Source organism: Arachis duranensis, chromosome 8, assembly GCF_000817695.3.
Source record: "Arachis duranensis cultivar V14167 chromosome 8, aradu.V14167.gnm2.J7QH, whole genome shotgun sequence".
NCBI classification, from domain to species: domain Eukaryota; kingdom Viridiplantae; phylum Streptophyta; class Magnoliopsida; order Fabales; family Fabaceae; genus Arachis; species Arachis duranensis.
In genome coordinates this window covers 31,974,905-31,996,156 of record NC_029779.3, presented here as the reverse complement: position 1 = coordinate 31,996,156, position 21,252 = coordinate 31,974,905, and the positions used below count along the sequence as shown (strand labels likewise).

Here is a 21,252-nt window from a genome sequence, read left to right as displayed (position 1 = left end):
CGATTCAACTCCTCCTAGGTCCACTTCAAGCTCATAGACTCCATGAAAAAAGGTCCTATATTTACCAACAGTACAAATTACAAAATTTATTATATAATTAACGAAGTTGAACTTTCTCACTCTCCCAAATCACCACCATCATGGGCAAGATTCCTGTGTTACTCACATGCGACCCCACCAAAACGATCTTGCCAAAATTTTAATTTTTAGCATCCAAAGGTGCTTCTCCTTTTGACATTGTATTGAAAGTGATGGAGGAAGGGTGGTGATGGTAATGGCGGTAATAGAGTGTTGATAGGATTTGAGATTGGAGAAGTGATGATGAGAAGTAAAATTAAAAGTTAGAGTAAAGTTGTTGTTGTTTATGGCTGTGACAGTGACAGTGGAGAAGGAGGAAGATGAGGCTGACGGTTGGTGACGGTGGTGGTGATGATAGTGTTGGTGAAGGGGATGGTAAAATTGATGAAAAGAATAAAGAGAAGGTTGAAATTTGCTGAAAGGGGTATTGAGATTAGGATTAGAAAAATGGTAATTTGGGGGTTTTAGGTATTGAGATTAGGGTTTTTAGGCAATGGAGATGTTTGAGATTTGGGAAAGAAGAGATGAGGGGTTGAAGATAATAGTGGGGGGTAATTCTGAAATTTTATTAAAAAATCAACATAAATTTAGGATTTTGGTATTTTTATCGTACGGAACCCATCTTTGATGGATACAACGTTAGTTTCCTTCTTGAATGGGTACTTTTGTTAGTGTTCGTCAAATTCATGGGTACAAATGGTTGTTTTTCTTTGTATATAGATTAGCATTTTCCTTGTTAATAACACTTCTTTGATAAACGCTTTTGAAAAAAATATGTACTACAGTGAGATTAGAATAAATAATTTAAAAAAGTGATATTTTGGTAATAAATTTTTGAAATTACGGTATTCTAAGTAAAAAAAAATAAGAGAAATAAAGTGAGTGGAGAAAAAAGAGAAAATTCTTTAATTTAAAAAAAATTATTTTAATGTAATGAGAAAGACTAAAATAGTATTATGTGACATGTTTTTATTATCAATTTGATAATATTAATAGATTTTAATTTTAATTACAATAAAAAAATATCAAGTAATATATTTTAATGGTTAAATTAGCAATTAATAATAATATAAGAGAGATAAAATAAGTGAAGATAAAACATAAAAAAAAGAAAAACCTCTTTTATTTAAAAAAAAAGATTTAATTCAATTATAATTTTGAGAGTATCATGGATTAGTAATAAATTAATAATATATAATAGATATAATGGATTAGTAATAATATAAAAGAGAGATATAACGGATAAAAGAGAAAAATAGAAAAACGCAAATAGAGAGCGCTCCTTAAAGTGCATTTGAATTGCATTTTTATTTTTTATTTTTATTTATATTTTAAGTATTTTTTATTTTTTAGATTTTATAAAAAACCATAATGAAGACAATAAAATTCTTTTTTTATCTTTTATTTTTTCTTTTTTTTACAAAATTTTAAAAATAAAAAATACTGAAAATAAAAATAGAAAATGAAAATATAAATCACACTCTTAAGTTTAGAAAAAAAAATTTATTTAATTGCTCTATATTAAAATATATAATTTAAAAAGTTAAAAGAGATAAAGTGAATAAATGAGGAAGAGAAAATTTCTTAGTTTTAGAGGAAAATATATAATTTTAAGGTGCATGCTATGGTAAAGAGATAATTTTTTTGGATAGATGATTTATATATCTATCTAAAAAAATGTGTGATATTATTTTTTCATTTATTTTAAATGAGTAAATTACCATTTCTATCCATAAAAGTTGAAAACGCTGACATATTTATCTATAAAAGATAAAAATAACCATTTGTACCCATAAAGATTTTCGCAAGCAAAATTATCCAAATCCTAAATAATTACGTAAATTCCCCAAATTACCCCCTTCTTTTCTCTCAGGCACCCACCCTCACTCACTACCTGCAGCACCTAAACCACTATTACTGTAGCATCATCTTCCTTCCTACTCTCTCTCTCTCTCTCTCTCTCTCTCTCTCTCTCTCTCTCTCTCACTCATTAACATAACCTAACCACTGTCCTCTTCAAAATCACAAAAAATAACAAACTCAAATCAAATTGAAGAATATAACATACACAGATTCAAAATAAAACCCTAATTTCTTAGAACCTTCCCAAAAAATTGACAATTTCTCATATTTCAGATCACCATTTTCGTTGCAAATAACACATAACACAAATTTGATTTTGGCGACATTGGAAGGAGATGATGAAGACGCATCGCTAGGAGGAGAAGAGAGCAGTGATGCCAAGAGAAAGAGAAGACGAAGTGTTCTTCTTCCTCTTCGGGCTCCCTCAACAACGGCGACGATGATGCGATAGCGGCGGCGAGTCCCCACATTGCTAGTGCGGTCTCCCTCTCCCTCCTCTTCTCTTCTTCTTCCTCGGGTGGGGGTGTGTGTAATGTCTCCGTGTGTGAGTTTTGGAGGAAAAAGGGATGGTGGCTGGGTGAAGAAGGTTAGGGTTAGAAAAGTGGCTGGATGAAAGGGGTGGTGGTGGAATTTGAGATTCGAAAGGGAAAGGGGGTGGTGGCTGGGTGAAGAGGGTTAGGGTTAGAAAGGTGGTCAGGTGAAGGGGGTGGTGGTGGAATTTGAGATTAGAAAGGAAAAGGAGATTGTGGCTGGGTGAAGAGGGTTAGGGTTAGAAAGGTGGCTAGGTGAAGGAGGGTGGTGGTGGGATTAGAAATTAGAAAAGTGATGGTGAAGATAATGGTAATTTAGGGATTTTAGGTAATTTTTTAGTGTTTGGATAATTTTGTTGTGCGGAACCCATATTTCATAGTACAAATGATAATTTCCTTTTTTATGGGTAGATATGTCAGCATTTTCAACTTTTGTGGGTAAAAATGATAGTTTACTCTTTTTAAATTAAATCATATACTCCTTTTCATTCTCTTTACACAAAAACTTCTTTGTTATAGAATTATCCATCATTTTAATTAATTATAGTGAGATACAGTGTAATGTGATATATTTTTATTGTCAAATTAATATATTTTAATTTTAGTTATGATGAAAAAATATTATATAATACATCTCAATTGTTAAATTAGTAGTTAGTAATAATATATAAGAAAAATGAAGTACGTAAAAAAAGAAGAGACATAAAAAAAAAGGAAAAATAAGAGACTTCTTTAATTTTGGAGGAGAAGTCTTCAATTCAATCATAATGAAAGAGTATCATATTGTCATGTAATAAATTTTGATTGTAAAATTAATAATATAATGGATATAGAATTTAACTAATATACACTTTTAAAATATAATAATAAAAAATTTTTAATATTTTTTGATGTATTTAATGTATTAAAAATTTTAAAAAATATTTTTTATAATAACTGTTATAAAATATTTCTTTTTATGGTATGCTTAACTTATATCTTTAGGACACAAGTTAACAAAATCTTAATACATAATGGATATACATTAAGCAATTATTCATCTGTTTAAATTGGCTTTTAAATTGTGTTTCTAAAAATAAATTATTTTTGTTTATGTGACAATTATATTTGTGTAAAACCTAAACTCTTTAATATCAATACTATATGAAAATTAAATTCTAAAAATATGTCATTTTCTTATGAAAAAATATTTTTTTTGGGTTTTTTATTATTTGTCTAAAGAACAAAGCAACTGTTTATTGTTCGAAAATTTTTAATCGATTCTCAAACATTCAAGTTATTATTCTAAATGGTCTTTGAAGGTTGTGGTAGGTTTAGAGAATGGGGGGTTGAATTTATACCTTTTTTTAAGTTACTGAAAAGACCCTTTAAAATAAACTTTCAATTCTGATCAGCAGCGAAAAATTTATGAGACAATTTATTTTTATCTCATGAATATCAGAAAACAGAACACAGCAGAGAAGAGAAAAGCTAACATCAGCATGTATCCTGGTTTGGTTGCCTTGTGCTATGCAACCTACGTCCAGTCTCCTCCACAACAATGGAGGAATTTCCACTATAGTTAAAAGTATTACATACACCAATTCCACAGGATTGACACAATCCTTTCACACTCAAGTTCTAACCTAACTTGACGTTGACTATACTAATACCTAACTCTTCACTCTTAGTGCTAACCCAACTAAGAAAGGGATACCTTACAGGTACAAGATACAAGACACAGACATACCTAAAGAAATCAGAAAATAACTCTAGGCTTTTCTCTCAAGTGTATCACTCAATCTCTTTCCACTCTTGGCTTTTACTTGAGCTCTCTCATTATACCTTTTTACTCAAGAAATTACAGAAAGATAAATATAGAAAAGTACATTACAATCTGTAAAACATGAAGGAGATTGACTTCATCAACAGCCTCTTTGCTATGTGATAAACCAGATTTGCAAGCCTCAGATTTGGTTCTTCAATATTGGCAGAATGTTTCTTTGAAAGAAAACATTATCCAACTAGAGAAACTTCTTCAGGAAACTCTTCACAGAACACAACTCATCAAACTCTGGTTTTCTCTCCTTGGCTTCTGAATGAACAGAAATCTTCTTTTATCTCCTTGCATGTTGCTGGGTTCTTCTTCCTAGGTCAACTTCTTGAGCTTTGTGCTTCTCCAACCCACTGTCTCACTTTTCCCATTAATCCTCAAAATAGAAATTTTGGTTCTAACCATCTCATATTGACCGAAAGCCACAGAGCAGTAGAAACAACCATTTTCAATGGTAAACCAGATCTTGGCCATAGAAAAGCTACTTGGTCCCCAAGATTTATTTTCAACTGTAGATACACAATATAGTTGAACAGAAATAAACTTTTTCATGAATACCATTTTTGGACTAGCAGAGAGTTGGGAAGATGATAATAAAATGAGATGCATGTAGAAGGAAATAAAATCACCTTTAGCTTCTGACATTTTCTTGACCCAGATTGATGTAGGTGATTAGACTTCACCCTTTCTTGCTTAATCTTTTTCATTCTTGCTTCTTTGGTGATTAACTTAGGGAGGAAGCTCTCTCTCTCCCCTAATTTTTTGACCAACACACAAAAGTGAACGTTGCTTGTGATGTGAGATCAAATTGGAGGGATTTGTTGCTAACGGGTTTGGATCGGATTTGATTTGCTTGGCCCGTCTGATCCCTTGCTTTGTTTTTCTTTGGGCTTTTATTTTCTTTGTAGCCCTTCAGCCTTGTCTTTGATTTCTTTCAGTTTGGGCTGCCTTGGTGTATTGATTTTGGCCTGCATCAATAAATAATTAGCCACATATAATCATAAAACAATCAACACTAATTATTTATTTTACCCAATAAAATAATGTTTGTCATCATTAATTATATTAGTTAGTTTCTTAAGTCAATAGTCCTTAACTATTGAGGATGTGTTTGGAAAATCCGTTGGAAGGGAAGAAGCACGTTTAAACTTCTTGAAAGCTTCAACTTTTGGTTTGGCACATTTTTTTTCTCATGATCGCAGAAGTGATTTTTGCTACCAAAACCACGTTTACAAGAAGCAACTATTTGTAGTTTCTACGTTTTCTTAACGGGCTTTTAGCCCTGGATACTAACCATTTATTTATCTTTTACCAACTTTATCCTTTATGTATGTTATTGTATTATTTATATAATTCTTGTTATTTCTATTTATATGAGCTGTATTTTTCTATTATTTATTATTTTTATTTTTTTCAACTGTTTATTTGACATTACACACTTTTATAATTGTGATTTTTGTGTATTATGTTTGTTATTATCTTTTTATAATATGATTTATTGATTCTATTAGGTAAAGTAAATTAAACAAAAAATTAACTGTAAATAATAATAATAGTAAAAAATTATAGCATACTAAAAAAAGAATACTAAAAATACTAAAAATATACTATATAAAAAGATCATCAAAAAATTTTAGATCTGTTTCAATCACTGTAGAGTAAATATTTAATTTTTATTATTTTTAGTACTTTCTTTTATAATTGTAATTCTCATATACTATGTTTTAGTGTAATTTTTTGTAATATAAATTATGATTCCATTAAAAAAAGATAAATTAAATAAAAAATTAATCATAGATAATAATAAAATCATAAACGTTGGATTCTAAATTAATATTAAGAATAAGATTATTGAAAGTACTAGAATAAAAGTACGATGTAAAAAAATACTAAAGTAATATTTTTACGTTAATATTTAAAAAATGTAACATATTTTATTAAATATTCTTTTACATATATAAATATATATATCTAAAATTTATATTTTTTATTTTCATTTAAAAATATATTTTGTCTATTTTTATATGTTATTTTTATTTTAATATGTAAATATTAATTTTATTATAAAATTAACTAATAAGATCTATTTAAATATCTAAATTAAAATGATAGGATAATATAAAAAATTATTTAAGTTGATGTCCATTTTAGTAATTTTTTATCTAAGAATAATTTTGAATGGTATAAGCCAAACAATATTTATTTTACTATAATCCATTTTGATACAAAAATTACCAAACATAAATCACTTTAACATAAACTTACTTTTTATCAAAATCAAGTTTGCAAAATTAATTTTATACAAACTCCCATTTACAAACTGTAATTCAAATAGACACTAAATAATTAGTATAAGTAGCTTCTGCAAATGATAATTAGTGATGTGTCAAAAGCTATTTAGACCAACTACGGTTGAAAATCAAATAGAAATTGGGAAAATTATTGTAAAGGACTGCTAGAAAGATTTAATTATTAAAAAGGACCTTTAATATTAAAATTATTAAAAAGAACCAAATTTTTTTATAATATCTAAGAAGAAGAACCAAATCTTTCTATAAAGAGACAAATAGATCTTTAATTATTTTTTATTTATTTTTTATAATTTTCCCTTAAATAATAAAAATTACTAAAATAATAATAAAAAATAAAATTTTAATAACAATTTTACTAAATATTATTTTCTAAAATTGGTCATCTAAAATTTTAAATTAATAATTATTCTTCAGATACTTACACAATAATACTTATTTCGTGTTATGTATTATAGTAAATTGAGTTTATGAACCGATTCAATTTATCATGTATTTTCTATAATAATAAATTAAATTGGATTGATTAGATTTATTAAAGAATTTAGTGCAGATATAATTTTTCACTTGTTTTAATAAATTGAAATAGCCTAATTCGATTTATTTAGATATTTTATCTTATTAATAATTAAATTTATCTAATTTAATTTATATAGATATATTTAAAACAGATGTGTAATCAAATAATTTTATGTAGGACATCTGTATAACTTTAATCTCTATTTATTAACGTAAATTACCTTTGAATTTATATCATGTTTTATTATTATAATTTAATGGCTAAATTAACATGACTGCCTTTTTTTTTCCAAAGATATAAGACTCGAATCCGTGACCTCTTAATTGAATATGGGAGACCTCTTAAAAAAAATTAACATGAATGCTATGTCCCAAAGAAAATATAAAATGCAGGGTCTCTAAAAATTATAATCTTTATGTTGATAAATTTTATTTTTCTTAAAATTTTAATAATTTTTATTTATTTTTTTAATTTTGTGATCTTTACCCAACAAGAAAAATAAAGCTAAAAAATCAGAAAAGTAAAAAATTACATAAATAAATAATAAAAATTACTAAAATTTTAGAAAAAAAATTGTTAATATAAAAATTATAAAAAATAAATAAAAATAATTAAAGATCTATTTGTCTCTTTATAGAAAGATTTGGTTCTTCTTCTTAAATATTATAAAAAGATTTGGTCCTTCTTAATAATTTTAATATCAAAGGTCCTTTTTAATAATTAAATCTTTCTAACGGTCCTTTACAATAATTTTCCCATAGAAATTTTTGAATTGTATCAGTCATTTTATCTTTTGAACAAATAGTCAGATTCGAAGATGACTTTTTTATTATCTAGGATTGATTAGGTATTTAATTAGGTTTTGATAAGTATAAGTGCGCAATAATATAAGAATAGAGTTTTATCTCCAAGAAAAATATTTAATCAAATTTATTCAAGTTGTTATAACCAGTTTTTAAATCACGCGTCCTCTCCTTTTCTGTTTCCTTTTCTTTTTCCTTCTTTTTCTCCTTCTGCTCCACCTCTTTCTCTTTTTTTTCTTGTTACTAACATCTCAGTTGCTATTTTTTCTTTTTCTTCGTTTTTTCTTTTTTTTTTTGTTATTGTCATTATCACCACCATCACTACCTTTTCCTCTTCTTCCATTTTTTTCATTTGATTTCTTCTTTTTATTCGTTTTTCTCTTCTTACTTCTCCATCGTCATCATCATCGTTATCATTATATCGTTATCGTTATCTTTTTTATCATTATCGTCGTTATTATTATCGTTATCGTTGAATTTTTATCATATTAACGATGTTGGCTGATCTAAAATTAATTTAGATGTATTCTTGTTTGTGTGCTTGTTTTCGAACTTAGTTTGCGTGTCGCAATCATTAAATAATTTCAGTGTAAAAACTAAGAAATTTTTGTGTATTTGTTAAGAAATTTCGATCTATTTTTATTCTAATAAGTTCATCATAATTCAAAACTCAGCACAATGATGAGGGGTCCAACCCTTCATTCTTCAAGGTAAGGGAGAGTATTATCTACAACCCGACCAAAAAGCACACAATTGATCCAATTATTCTCACACATTAACTTGCTAATGAAATGTCACAGTATTAAAGTGTTAATCATTCCATAACTACTTGCGTTAGGCTATGATAAATTACTCTAAGTCTTGCAACTGCTTCTTCTTCTTCTTTTTTTTTTCATCATCACCTTCTTTTTCTTTTTGTTTTACCTTCTCAAGTTTCTTCTTGTTTTACACTTTTAACAAGAATAAAAACAATAAACCTACATTCATTCAACTAAAAGAAAGAAAGAAATAAAAAAAATACAGTATTAAAGAACACATTTTTGTGCTTATATAGCAAAGTTTCGGTGCAAAAACTAAAAGATTTATGTGTATTTGTTAATAAATTTTGGTGTATTTTTATTCTTATAAGTTAGGCATAATTCAAAACTTTTCCTCTTCTTCCTCTTCTTGTGCTGCTTCTTCTTTTTCTTCTTTTTCATCATTATCTTCTTTTTCTTCTTGTTCATCTTTTTCTTTTTATTTTACCTTCTCAAATTTCTTCTTGTTTTACTCTATTAACAAGAATAAAAATGAAAAAAAATCAAACAAAGAAGAAATACATAATGCTGCAAAATTATTAGGAAGATGATGAACCTACATTCATTCAACTAAAAGAAAGAAAGAAATAAGGAAAAAAGAAGAAGAAGAAAAAAATACAGCATTAAAGAAGATATTTTTGTTCTTTTGTAGTAAAGTTTTAGTAAAAAAAAAAACTAAGAATTTATATATATTTGTTAAGAAATTTTGGTGTATTTTTATTCTGATAAGTTATGCATAATTCAAAACTCTTTCTTTTTCTCCTCTTCATATTCTATTGCTTCTTTTTTATCTTCTTCTTATTTCATTTTCTCATAATTCTTTTTGTTTCACTCTTTTAAAAAGAATAAAATAAAATAAAAAGAAAAATCAATGCCGTAAAATTCATAGGAAGAAAATGAGGGAAAAAAATGCAGCAACAACAACAATACAAGAATGATGATGGAGAGAAAATACACGAAGAAAAAAAAGAGCGCAACGAAAAAGAAGGAGAAATGCGCAAAAAAAAGAACGCAAAAACAAAGAAAAATATTTTACATTAGTGAAGCACACATGTACACGCTGCATCTATGAAGCACGGACACTTTGCTGAGTTGCCGTGTCTGCGTGTCGGACACATTTCGGACACGACACTCACCGACACTCGTCCGACACGCGTGTCCAAACCATGTCTAAAAAAAAAAATTTCTTCTCCAGACACATTTGGACACACCTAAATACCATCACGTTTCAGCGTGTCTGGTCTTATTCTTAATATATATTTTTAAAATAAAATTAGATATAGTATATATTATTATTTATTAAAACAAAAATATTTTAAATACTTGATATAATTAAAAGAAAATATTAAAAATAATTTAAAAAATTATATTAAAATATTATTACAGTTTATCTAAAAAATACTTTATATTTTCTATGTATGCGTGTCTCCGTGTCATGTAAAATTTTAAAATTCGCGTGTTAATGTGTCCTGTGTCGTATCGTGTCCCGTGTCCGTGTCAGTATCTATGTATCATAAGCTGCATATAATAAAAATGGTATTTATTAAGTTTAGATTAATTTAATTAGTCTTAGTTGGCAAAAAAAATTTAAATATGTAACATTATTGTTAATTACTGCAGTATAGTGAGAGTATGACGACTACTGTTAGTTTGTAGTACAGTCATACTACTATAACTATCTACATTTTGTCAATACATTATGCTAGCTAAATGTTTTTTATTAAGATTTTTGCTAAAAAGTCATTTAAATATTAATTAAAAATATTATAAAAGAAAAATTATAAGAAAAAATTTCATTATCTTCTTAACGAGTAGATCTTTAGAACACTAAAAACACTTACCTAAATTTTTACTAAACTATTAATTTGAGTTGTATATCAACACGTGCCAATTGGGGTATTTGGACTTGCAATTGACGGCAGTACCTTGGATAAGAGGATTTACCGGAAATATTTGCAGTAGCTTCTTACGAGTTGAATGCTTTGGTTTGATGTAGTGATGATGATGAGTTAAGAATCGACCAAGATTACGTTTGAATTTTGTATTTAACAGAGACAAGAGATAGAGACAGAGACAAACATATTTTCTTTTTTTTTAACAGAAAAACTGTCCCTATTTTTTCTTCATAACGAAACAAGTTTCTATATATCTATGGTTTTGTAACTTGAGAGACACTCCATTACCTGAAAACCCTGGTGGTAGCAACTGTAATGCATCAAACCACCCATGGGATGCTGTCCAAAACCAGCAATAGAAAGAATTTCTTAATTGCACAATTGAAGAGTGATATAGTAATCCAGTTAATTAGTTGTAGTACATTTAAATTAACTTACTTTTTATACTTCAAATAATCTACGATAAAAACAAATAATAATTATAAAAATATCTATAGACGCTTAAAATCATGGAGTGTGAAATAAAACAATGCGTTTCCTAAACATTGTTTAAAAGTTGAAGTGAAAAAAATAGATCGCTGATTTAATGGCAAATCATGATGAAAGCTTCAACTTCAATCTCTATTATATTAAACAAAGGTGGACAAAAATTAATCACTAATCCGTCAGCTATGACTACATAATCTACTCTTTCTAGGCCACATTTTGAGAGATGTAATTTAGTTCTGCTAACTAAACTTTACCTTCAAACATCATTTGTATCCTCATCAAGATGTTCAGTGTCTTCATCTAATCGATTTTCCACTCTAATCAGATCAATGGCTTTTGCATCAGGGATTTCACCACGAACATAACTTACTAGTTTATCATAGGTTGCAACAGAGAGATAACCACCTTCAGTATAAAACTTGAGAATCTGAAACACTGATTCCAAATCTCCTTTTTCCTTCAGGTACTCTAAAGATGCAGCCAAAACTAAGGGATTAGGCCTCCATCTTGGTCTTTTTGCAGAGAGCACATTCTTCATTGCTTGAACTGCTTTCTCCATATCATTATCTGTGCAATAGTGATCTGCCAAATTATCCCATGTAGACGCATGCAATTGCTTGCCACTATCCAAAAGCCTCTTGATATAAGCCTCAGCCTTATCCAACATACCATAGTTACAATAAGCGCGGATCATAAGATGTGGAATTCTGGTGTCGAAAACTTTGTAATTGGATTCCCATTCTTCCAAGATCTTCTCAGCTCCATCAATGTCAGCTAGCTTCACCAAAGAGCTTAACATACAGAGGTAATCTTTGTTCTGAAATCCATTCAAGGCTTTGCACTTATCCCAAATTCGATAAACCTCATCCTTATTACCACTAGTGGCATATATAGTTTGAATACATTCATAGGCAAGCCTCTTGCTCCTGCCTACAGCTAACCGTTCTGATTTCTTCAGTGCTGACAAGGCCTTCTCGACATTGCCACCTTTCAGATAACCATTTGCTGCAGTAGTGTAAGTATACCAATCAACAGTTGCAAGAGGATCAACTTCCATCCTCATTAGTAACTTCTCCATCCCTTCTATGTCTGCAGCAGCAACATATGCATTCAACCGAATAGTATAGGTAGCACCGTTGCATATGTCCTTTTCCATCATTTCTCGCATTAGACTATCCAATTTGTCATATTTTCCTAACTGCGCATAGAGTTTCAACATCATATTGTAACACGTGGGGGAGTTAACGGGACAAACCTTCTTAATTTTCTTCATGATAGCCTCCGCTTTCTCCAAAGATTTATGCTCTGCATAGCATTTCAAGAGGTCCTGGGGTCAAGTTATATTTACTTGACTCACTCATCCATTCTGATATCTAATAAAAGCAATGTTTCATCAACTCCCGATATTAGGTGCCATAATTCAAGCACAACAATACTATAAACATCGTTTTAAAAATTGAACCAACTAGTAAACCTCCCTATCAATTATCACGATTCAATTGACTTACCCGGTTGAAATTATAATCCAATCAATGATTAGGCAATACAAAAATATCAATAACAACTATAACTAAAACTTATCCTTATCCTTATCCCTTTAGAAGTGATAAGATTAATGAAGCAAACGCCACCATAGTATCTTATCGTATACATAAACTAACTAAACAAACTAACATCAAAGTAACATAGAACAGAACACCATTTTCAACTTGCACAAACTTTGCCTAAATAAATGAAACAAAACAATGATCCGACTATAATTTATATTGTCAGCCACCAAAAACGAACATGAATCCGAATCAGAAACCAGCTGCATTCAGTGTGTTAGATTAAAGGAGTACCATTGAATAAGCTTTACTATATCCTAAAAGAAAAATAAAGGTTGGAGCTTGAAGTGCAAAACCTGAAGGGCGTGCGTGTAGCGACGTGAATAAGAGAGGGTTGAGATGAGATGTTGGATTTGCTTGTGAGTGAGGGATCCGCCATGTTGAAGCCATTGGTTGAGAACGGGAGTCAGTGGGATTGTGGGGTCCCCATTATCCCCAATTATTTGACGATGGAGTTCTGAGAAAGAAGAAGAAGAAGAAAGCAGTGCTTCTGTTGAGTATAATTGATAGGCAGAAACACGGGAGGTATTGAAAAGTTTGAAACTTGATCGAAACAACATCGTCACTTTCGCTCTCAACTCTCAACTCTGCGTTTCTCTCCTTCCTCACAAGTCACAAGTAGGGCGAGTATACGAATGCCCAACGAACACTGACTGATGATTTGTGCTTTTAAATGAGTTTTTAAACAGTGTATTTAAAAGTTAAATATTTTTATTGATGTACAATTATATTCGTGTAAAATCCTAAATTATCTTTCATCAACAAAATGTGAAAATTAAATTCTAAAGATATATCATTTTTAATTTTTGGATAAAATATATCTTTTATTTTTAACATTTTTATTATTTTTAAAAATATTTTTAACATTTATTTTGATTTAATTTTGTCTCTAATATTTAAAAATACTTCAATTGACTATTCTTCCTTTTTGTCTTTAATATTATTTTTGGTTGTCTGACAATAAAATTAAAAAAATCAAACAAAAGAATTAAGCTCAATTTACCGTAATAATATAAAAGCAACATCTCAATTCATCATAATCATATAAAAATAGCAACAAATCAATATATTATAATCTAATAACTGGAACTAAAAAAAATTAAAAAACTTATTTAATGTGAAGGCAGAACGTGGAAGAAGAAGAGGGAGACCAAGCATGGTAATGCAAAGATTGGTGAGGAGGAGGCAGCAACAACACGAGCGGGAATGCGAGTCCCACCGGATGAGGACACGACGATGACGATGAGAGACACACAGTCACAGAGAAACAAAAAGACACGACAACATAATAAAAGCGAATTACGGACGGAGACGATAATGTAGTACCAGAGATGCACAGGAATCGGGACAAGATGTAGAGAAGACGGTGGCATGGAAGCAACTGTGCGGTGGGCAACAACAGATTTATGAGTGTGAGTGTGTGACTGTGTAAGAGAGTGAACAGGAGGCAAGATGGAAGAAAAAGGCAAGACGCGACTCGTGAGCACAAGATGTAGTAGATTTGACGAGAGGCGCGACAACGTGAACTGAGATGAAATGGAGAGAGTTGGAGGTTTACTGTTCGAATTAGGAAGAGGAAGAAGAAAGGGGTCAAGTTTGTGTAACAAAAGAACTAAAATAACGTCGTTTAGGCGTGAACAGCAACGCGACGTCATTTAATCATGCCACGTCATCTTTCCACTGATGGAAATGGACGGAAGGTCAATTTGAGTCATGCCTTAAAATTTCAAGGTACAATTTGGGTCAATTAGAAATTAAAGGACTAAATTGAGTCGGAGGTCAAAATTCAGGGGTCATTGTGAGTATTAACTCTTATAACGATGAACGAGCGCTGAACACCGGTTTAGAAATTCACAAGTTTAAAGTTCAAGATTCCTTGTAGCTCTATATTGAAATTCAACGCTCTTCAAAGTTTAGTAAAAGATGTCACAAATTTAAATCAATAAACAGGAGTTTAATCTTGGGTTATTCTCCCTAAAAATCACAATAGAGTACTCAATTATTACTTATGAAAAAAAAAGAGAATTTGTTCACAATTAACAAGAATTGAAATAACAAAAAATTAAAGTGCAATGAAATATCTAAACAGTAAGAAAAATTAGACTAAAAGCAATTAAGAAAATTAACTAGAAAATGAAAGCAAATTCAAATGCTAAAAAGATCTTGATAAGGGTTGAGGGTTAAGGATCACCATCTTTGTCACTAACCATAACATGATAATTACAAAGAGCAAACTTAATTAGTGTAAAAGATTAGCGTCAATGAAAACAAGATTAATTAAAATTTTTAAATTATCAATCAACTTGGACATTAATAACTCAAGATCACGCAAGTTCCCAATCCAAGTCAAGAATGAAAAATATACTCTATAACTAATTTAAACATTTTGAAAACACTTTGTGTGCATAAAAAAAATATCATAAATTACTAAAATTAATAAAAACTACAACTAACTAATGCAAGAAAGCAATAATAACAACTCAATTAAGTATGAATAAAACATAAAACATTAAATTGCATTAATGAAAAATTAGAATTCAACAATGATTCATAAATTAAAAATAGCAAAATAGAGAAAGTAACAAGAACCTCTAAGAAACTAAAGTAGCAAAATAAGAAATTATAAGTTTAAAACTACAAGTAAACAAAACTAAAACCTAAAATTTGAGAAAATTAACTAGAAATCCTAGAATTCTAGAGAGAAGTTGGAGCTTCTGTTTCTAGAATTTTAACTAAAACATCCTAAAACTAAACATAAGACTATTTAGTGTTCTCCCTTGTATTCTTCATTGAAATACTTCAAAAGTCTGATATTTTGGGGCCTTTTTGAGGCCCAAATCGCGAGTCCACATGTTCATTAACTCATATATGTGACAGCACTGTCGCTTAAGTGAAAAATTTTGCCTAAGCTAAATTTTTTCGTTTGGGCGATACTTTTTTACTTGGGCGAGACAAAAAATGCTGAACTTCTTGTTTTGTGATTCTTTTCTTTTTTAGTCATATATCCTGCTCCCCTTAAATCTAAATTAACCTGAAGCACTAATAAACATATCAAGATACCAAATAGATGATTAAATATTTAAACCTATTTAATTTATGGCAAAAAATCATACAAATTTATCACTAATCACATTTAGAATCAAGAGTTACAAATCTAGTCACTTAAGCATAAAAAGTATAGAAAAATTGCATAAAATTCCTAAAATGCATACAATAATTCACATAAAATTAGACTTCATCAGACAACTATTTTTAGAAATTTAAACACTGATACTACTATAATTATCTATATATTGTCAATACAATTATGCCAGCTAAATTATTTTTATTAAGATTTTTTTAACAAGTGATTTAAATATTAATTAAAAAACTATAAAAGATTAAAAATTATTCAAAAGACTATTTATGGATTAAATACACAAAAAAAATCTTTTTTAACGAGTATTTTTAGAACACTAAAATCACTTCTGAACTAAATTTGTATTAAACTATTAATTTGACTTGTATATCCACAATACACAAAGGTGCAAATTGATGGTATTTGGACGTACAAATGACGGTAGAATCATAGATAAGAGAATTAATTAGTCAATTTACCCGAGATACTTAAGACGGTTGAGCCATCTTTTAAGTTTCTAAATTAGTTTGCTTTGGTGCAAATATGCTGATTTATTTTGTGTTGAGTTGCAACTTGCAACTGAGTGGCTATTTCTTTCGTTTGCCTCACTCATGAGACCTCGTTCTCCCTATGTTTTGTTCAACTCTCCGATAAGAGTATTCGTATTTCATACGCAACTAAGCTATTATATGTTTGATTTAGAGTAGCAACACTAAATTCACTGTGATTTACTTTTCGAATTATGTACTACTTACATTGTAAACGTATGTCATCAATGTACAATCCCAATGCTCAATCAGGTCTTTAATCTACGAGGTTTATATATCCAAATCTGGCAAACCTACCTTAACCTGAAAAGCTACACAATTACTCATAGTTCTTACAATTATTAACAGACGGCAATATATAAAAAGATTATCTAATTGTTATGTGAGAATCAATTCCAGGGTAAAGCAAAAATCCTATGCCCCACTCTGAGCACCGTCACCACACTCAAGATCAGCACGATAAAAAGGCAGCAATTTTATGGATTCAACTTTTTCCTACAAGCACAGCAAACGCAATACATTACCATAAGATGAAAAACGAAACATTGCCCAAATTTATATGAAACTAATGCATGAAAAAAATTTGGGTACCTGAAATACCTCCTCCGATGGAGGGAAGTCAAGACCAATTGAGCAATTCTGCACCACTTCAGGATTTTTTATCCAATTCAGGCGTCCATGAACTGTCAGCATTTGGAACTTGAATTTCTGAAGATTTCCGAATAATCTTATTGAGACACATCAAATATTTACAAAAGGAAATATTCATACTGAAACAACTTATTTGTTCTTTTTCTTAAAAAATTGGGCTAAAGCATGTTTAATAAAAGTTGAAAGACAAAGCAAGGATTATCCAAGTAATTATCAAACCTCATCCAATGTAAAGGGTGTACGCTCAAGGCTATGCTCATCAACATCAGTGGTAGCCATACCAGTACCCTGGCACTCTGGGCAGAATACACATTTAATTCGTTTTTCAGGGTCATCTCTTTTCACAGTTTGGTTATCGCTAACTACAGCCTTCTTCTTTGCTACTCGTCTAGTTGGAAGTACTAGTCGATTTTTTATTATGATAGATTCACACATGAGTATCCAGTGTATAATGCAGGACGCATGAAACACATGAAATAACTGCAAGTAAATGTCAGGTGTCAGTATTGTTTTAATCTGATAAATGTAACACGTGTTTTGAAATATAATTTCAAATTCAATATCACAAGATTCTTTTTCAAGTTGTATTACCCAAAACCAATAACCGACTCAAGATAAAAAAAAATGTCCTTACCCCAATCTTATTCCGAGTACTGCATGCTAGTTTTCCAGTCTCCAAATTCAGAAGTGCTGCTACATCTTTACCAGGAAACATTTTTTGATGACATACATTACATAGTTTCTCTGCTGCTATCCGTTTTCGCCGTCTCAATTCTTTTCTTGCAGCCTTGCTCGAAATTATTTGAGCAAGAAGCTGCTTGTCATTTTGATCAATAGGCAATCTTGTGGTGGAATCCTTTGAGGTTTCTGTAGATGAATCATGTGATCTTTTCTTTCTCTTTCGGCCTCCATCTCCCTCACTTTCTGAGTCTGACACACTAGCAGATGACGATATTTTCTTTCTCTTTCGGCCACCATCTCTCTCACTTTCTGACTCTGACATACTAGCAGATGGCAGAGATGACTTGTCTTCTTCAAAAATCCGCCCCAAGTCACCATTATAGGAGAAAATAACAAGAGCAAAATCATGCTTTGTAACCTTGCCATAATCTTGTTCAACATTCTTCTCTTGTCCTAACCATTCACACCATATTCTTCTAACCCCGCTGACCCGATGATCCTTCTCAAGGAACCTGGCAGCAATCTTTCCCCAGCCTATATTCCTGACCTTTATATCAACATTTTCGTCCCCAATTTGCAACTTCCGAATCACCAAAGTATGACCATCATCCAGTGTATCATCAGCTGAACTTGGTTGAACATCTGACTGAATGGGTTCATCAATCTTCACAAGAGAGAGATCCTTGTCACTGTCAATGTCTGTAAGCTTCAACAGCTTTATCCGACTAGCATCTGTTGTTTCCAAGTCTTTATCCGTTTCACTTGAATTATGAAAGAAAACAAGACCATCATTAAAAGGCCAGGGATTTGGTTTCAGAAGAGTGATCTTAGCAGTAGACAGTCTCAGCGTATGCAAATTGCCTCTCAAATGTTGATACAGAACATCATCAGTGAAACACGTCTTAAGACACAGAATGCAGAAAAAAATGTTGTTCTTCTTTCCAAGCTTACGTAGCTCAACGTAGGGATGCCCTTGGGCTCTAACATTTCTCAGTATTTTCTTTGCCAATTGTTCTTTCAGCTCAGCAACAGTAGCCTTCGAAAGCCCTTTTTTCTTCCCTCTCATTTCGAATTTCCTCCAAAAGCAACTAAACCAAAGATTCAACACCACAGACTTCAAGAACCACCACAAACACTCAGATACAACGAGAATTGCTCCGAAATTACAAAAAACACATGCTTCTAACGCTTCTTCCAGATCAAGATTCGACAAAAACTCTTGCTAGCTCAGCTCCAAATCCTAGGGATTCCAATTTCCACAACAGCAAGACAGAAGATTTTTCATAGTGACAACAGTTTCAATCGATAGGAAATTTGACTAAAATTCAGCTCCCGCACAAGCATTGACCAACACTAACAGCAAGAATTCGAAACGCATGGCAAGAAGCCGCAAGTCAACTATCCTAATTCCAGGAATTTCGAGCTAAACAGCGAAGAACAAAAGACGAACACTGAAAAAGCGAGGAGAGTAAAACAGCTAAATCGAAGAGGAGGAAGAACCTTTTCAAAACGGCGTCGTAAAACCAGATATTCGTTGCCTGGCACGTATAGAAGAAGTGTTAGGTAATTGCGGAGATCGAGCGTGTCTGAGGAAGGCGTCGAGGAGCAGTGAGAGAACTTCACAGGAGCGCGAATCCTCCATTGGCATCTCCATCTGCCGCAGAGAAACGGAGAAGGGGAAGGTGTTTGGACAGAGAGAAAGCGCGATAAAGTGAGGGAAAATTGAGAGGGAAAGAAAGAAAATAAACCAAGAAAATGAAAAAGAAACGAGAGAGAGAGAAAATAAAAAAGGGAAAACTAATCGTAACTGAAATTTCAATTGGAGAAATGAAGAGTATTTGTTATGGACTTATGGCTATGAAAATGTGATGGTAGTAGCACGATTCTCGTGGTGGATTAAATAGTGCCCCGCATCGGTGGGTGTGAGGAGTTTGGTGATCTGTGCCGGATTCGTTTCTGGCCGTTTGATTCTTTTCGATCTAACGGTGGTTGAGTGCCGTTGAAGTTTTTTGGATAAGGGACTACCAGAATACGGGGAGTTGAAGCAGATTCGAATTTTGAATTTAGATGCTTTACGACATTTATTTTTTCACTATCCTAGTCTCAAACAATTTCATAATTTCTAAAACTAACCTAATTATTATTAGCATTTAGCTCTAATGCTCTATCATAGATGGATATGGAAGATACACTTATCACATTATTTTAGTTTGTTGAATAATTGAGCACAATATATCATAAACAGGTATATTTAGATGGTATAGTTTTCTTCATTATTGAGCTGTTATAAATCTGGATCTCATATTTTATTTATCTATTTCCTATCTTAATCATATCAAGGAACGCATAATAAGAGTGAATATTCCATTTCAATCAAAAGGGCATGACTTAACATTAACAGTGACACAAAAATATTGTGATCTGCATTTACATAGAATCGTAGATCATGAGAATCAAGCGTTTTAGACGTCTTAATATTTTTGGTTAATTGATATGCAAGTTTCTTCAATTTTATTCAATGTTCAAATAAGACTCTAAAATTAAAAAATCGTAACTGAATGATTACTTTTTACAAATATTTACAGTGATATTAGATAATAATGTGTTTAACTAGAGTGTGGACTATAAATTATGCAAATGAAACTAAAAGATTTATCATTTTAAATTTTAAAAATAAATTATAATGCACAAATTTGACTCATAATATAATTTTTGTTGTGATATGGATGTCCATGGACAGTTTAATTTTTTAATAATAAAATGTTTATATTATTAAGAGAAATCACATTAAATAAAGGTTGAAAATAAGTCCTCCATGTATATATAAATAGGTACATGATTTGAGGCAATGTACACAGCAATAAAAAAACACTCTTCTAATGGTCACCGAATGTCCACTGAAACAAATTCACGTTAGAAACGTAGTAGATATGTCAGTTCCAAAGATAAAAATCTTTGAAAAAGAAATGAGGTAAATACTATTCCTGTTGAAAACAATAAAGACATAATAAAGACACCTACAGTCATCCAAAATTCTGATATAGATTTGATGACAAAAGACGTTCAGGTACCTGGAAATCTAAAAATTGTAAAAATAATGAAACCTCAATAAATTATGTCTTTACAGGAGAAAAATATAATCGAAATAAAATAATTATGAATAAAATATTTGCATATAATGTGACATTAAACATCATGCATAAAAGTAAGGATCTTGAGCCAAGAATAGTCGAAAAATGTCGACAAAAGAATGTTGACAAAAATGGGAAAAAGTTATGAAAACTGAGTTAGACTCACTTGCAAAACGTAAAGTCTTTGGACCTATAGTCCGTACACCAGAAGATGTAAAACCTGTTGGATACAGATGGGTATCTATGAGAAAACGAAATGAGAAAAATGAAGTTGTACGCTACAAAGCTCGACTTGTGGCGCAAAATTTTTCACAAAGGTCCGTTATAGATTATAAAGAAACATATTCTCCTATAGTAGATGTAATAATTTTACATTATTTGGTCAGTTTATCTGCATACTATAAACTATATATGCATAT

At 30.6% G+C, this 21,252-nt stretch overlaps 1 protein-coding gene and 1 pseudogene across 1 annotated transcript; both read right to left on the bottom strand.

The window, feature by feature from the left end:
• Positions 1–11,207: 11,207 nt before the first annotated feature.
• LOC107462158 (pentatricopeptide repeat-containing protein At2g20710, mitochondrial-like) lies at positions 11,208–13,340 on the bottom strand (annotated as a pseudogene).
• Positions 13,341–16,549: 3,209 nt separating this feature from the next.
• LOC107462159 (uncharacterized) lies at positions 16,550–19,571 on the bottom strand. The gene is made up of 4 exons (XM_016080727.3): positions 17,656–19,571; positions 17,241–17,501; positions 16,962–17,078; positions 16,550–16,865 (listed from the first exon to the last, which is right to left on the bottom strand). Exons 1-4 carry the CDS (start codon positions 18,766–18,768, stop codon positions 16,785–16,787), a joined length of 1,572 nt encoding a protein of 523 aa, XP_015936213.1. The 5' UTR covers positions 18,769–19,571; the 3' UTR covers positions 16,550–16,784.
• Between the last annotated feature and the right edge of the window lie 1,681 nt (positions 19,572–21,252).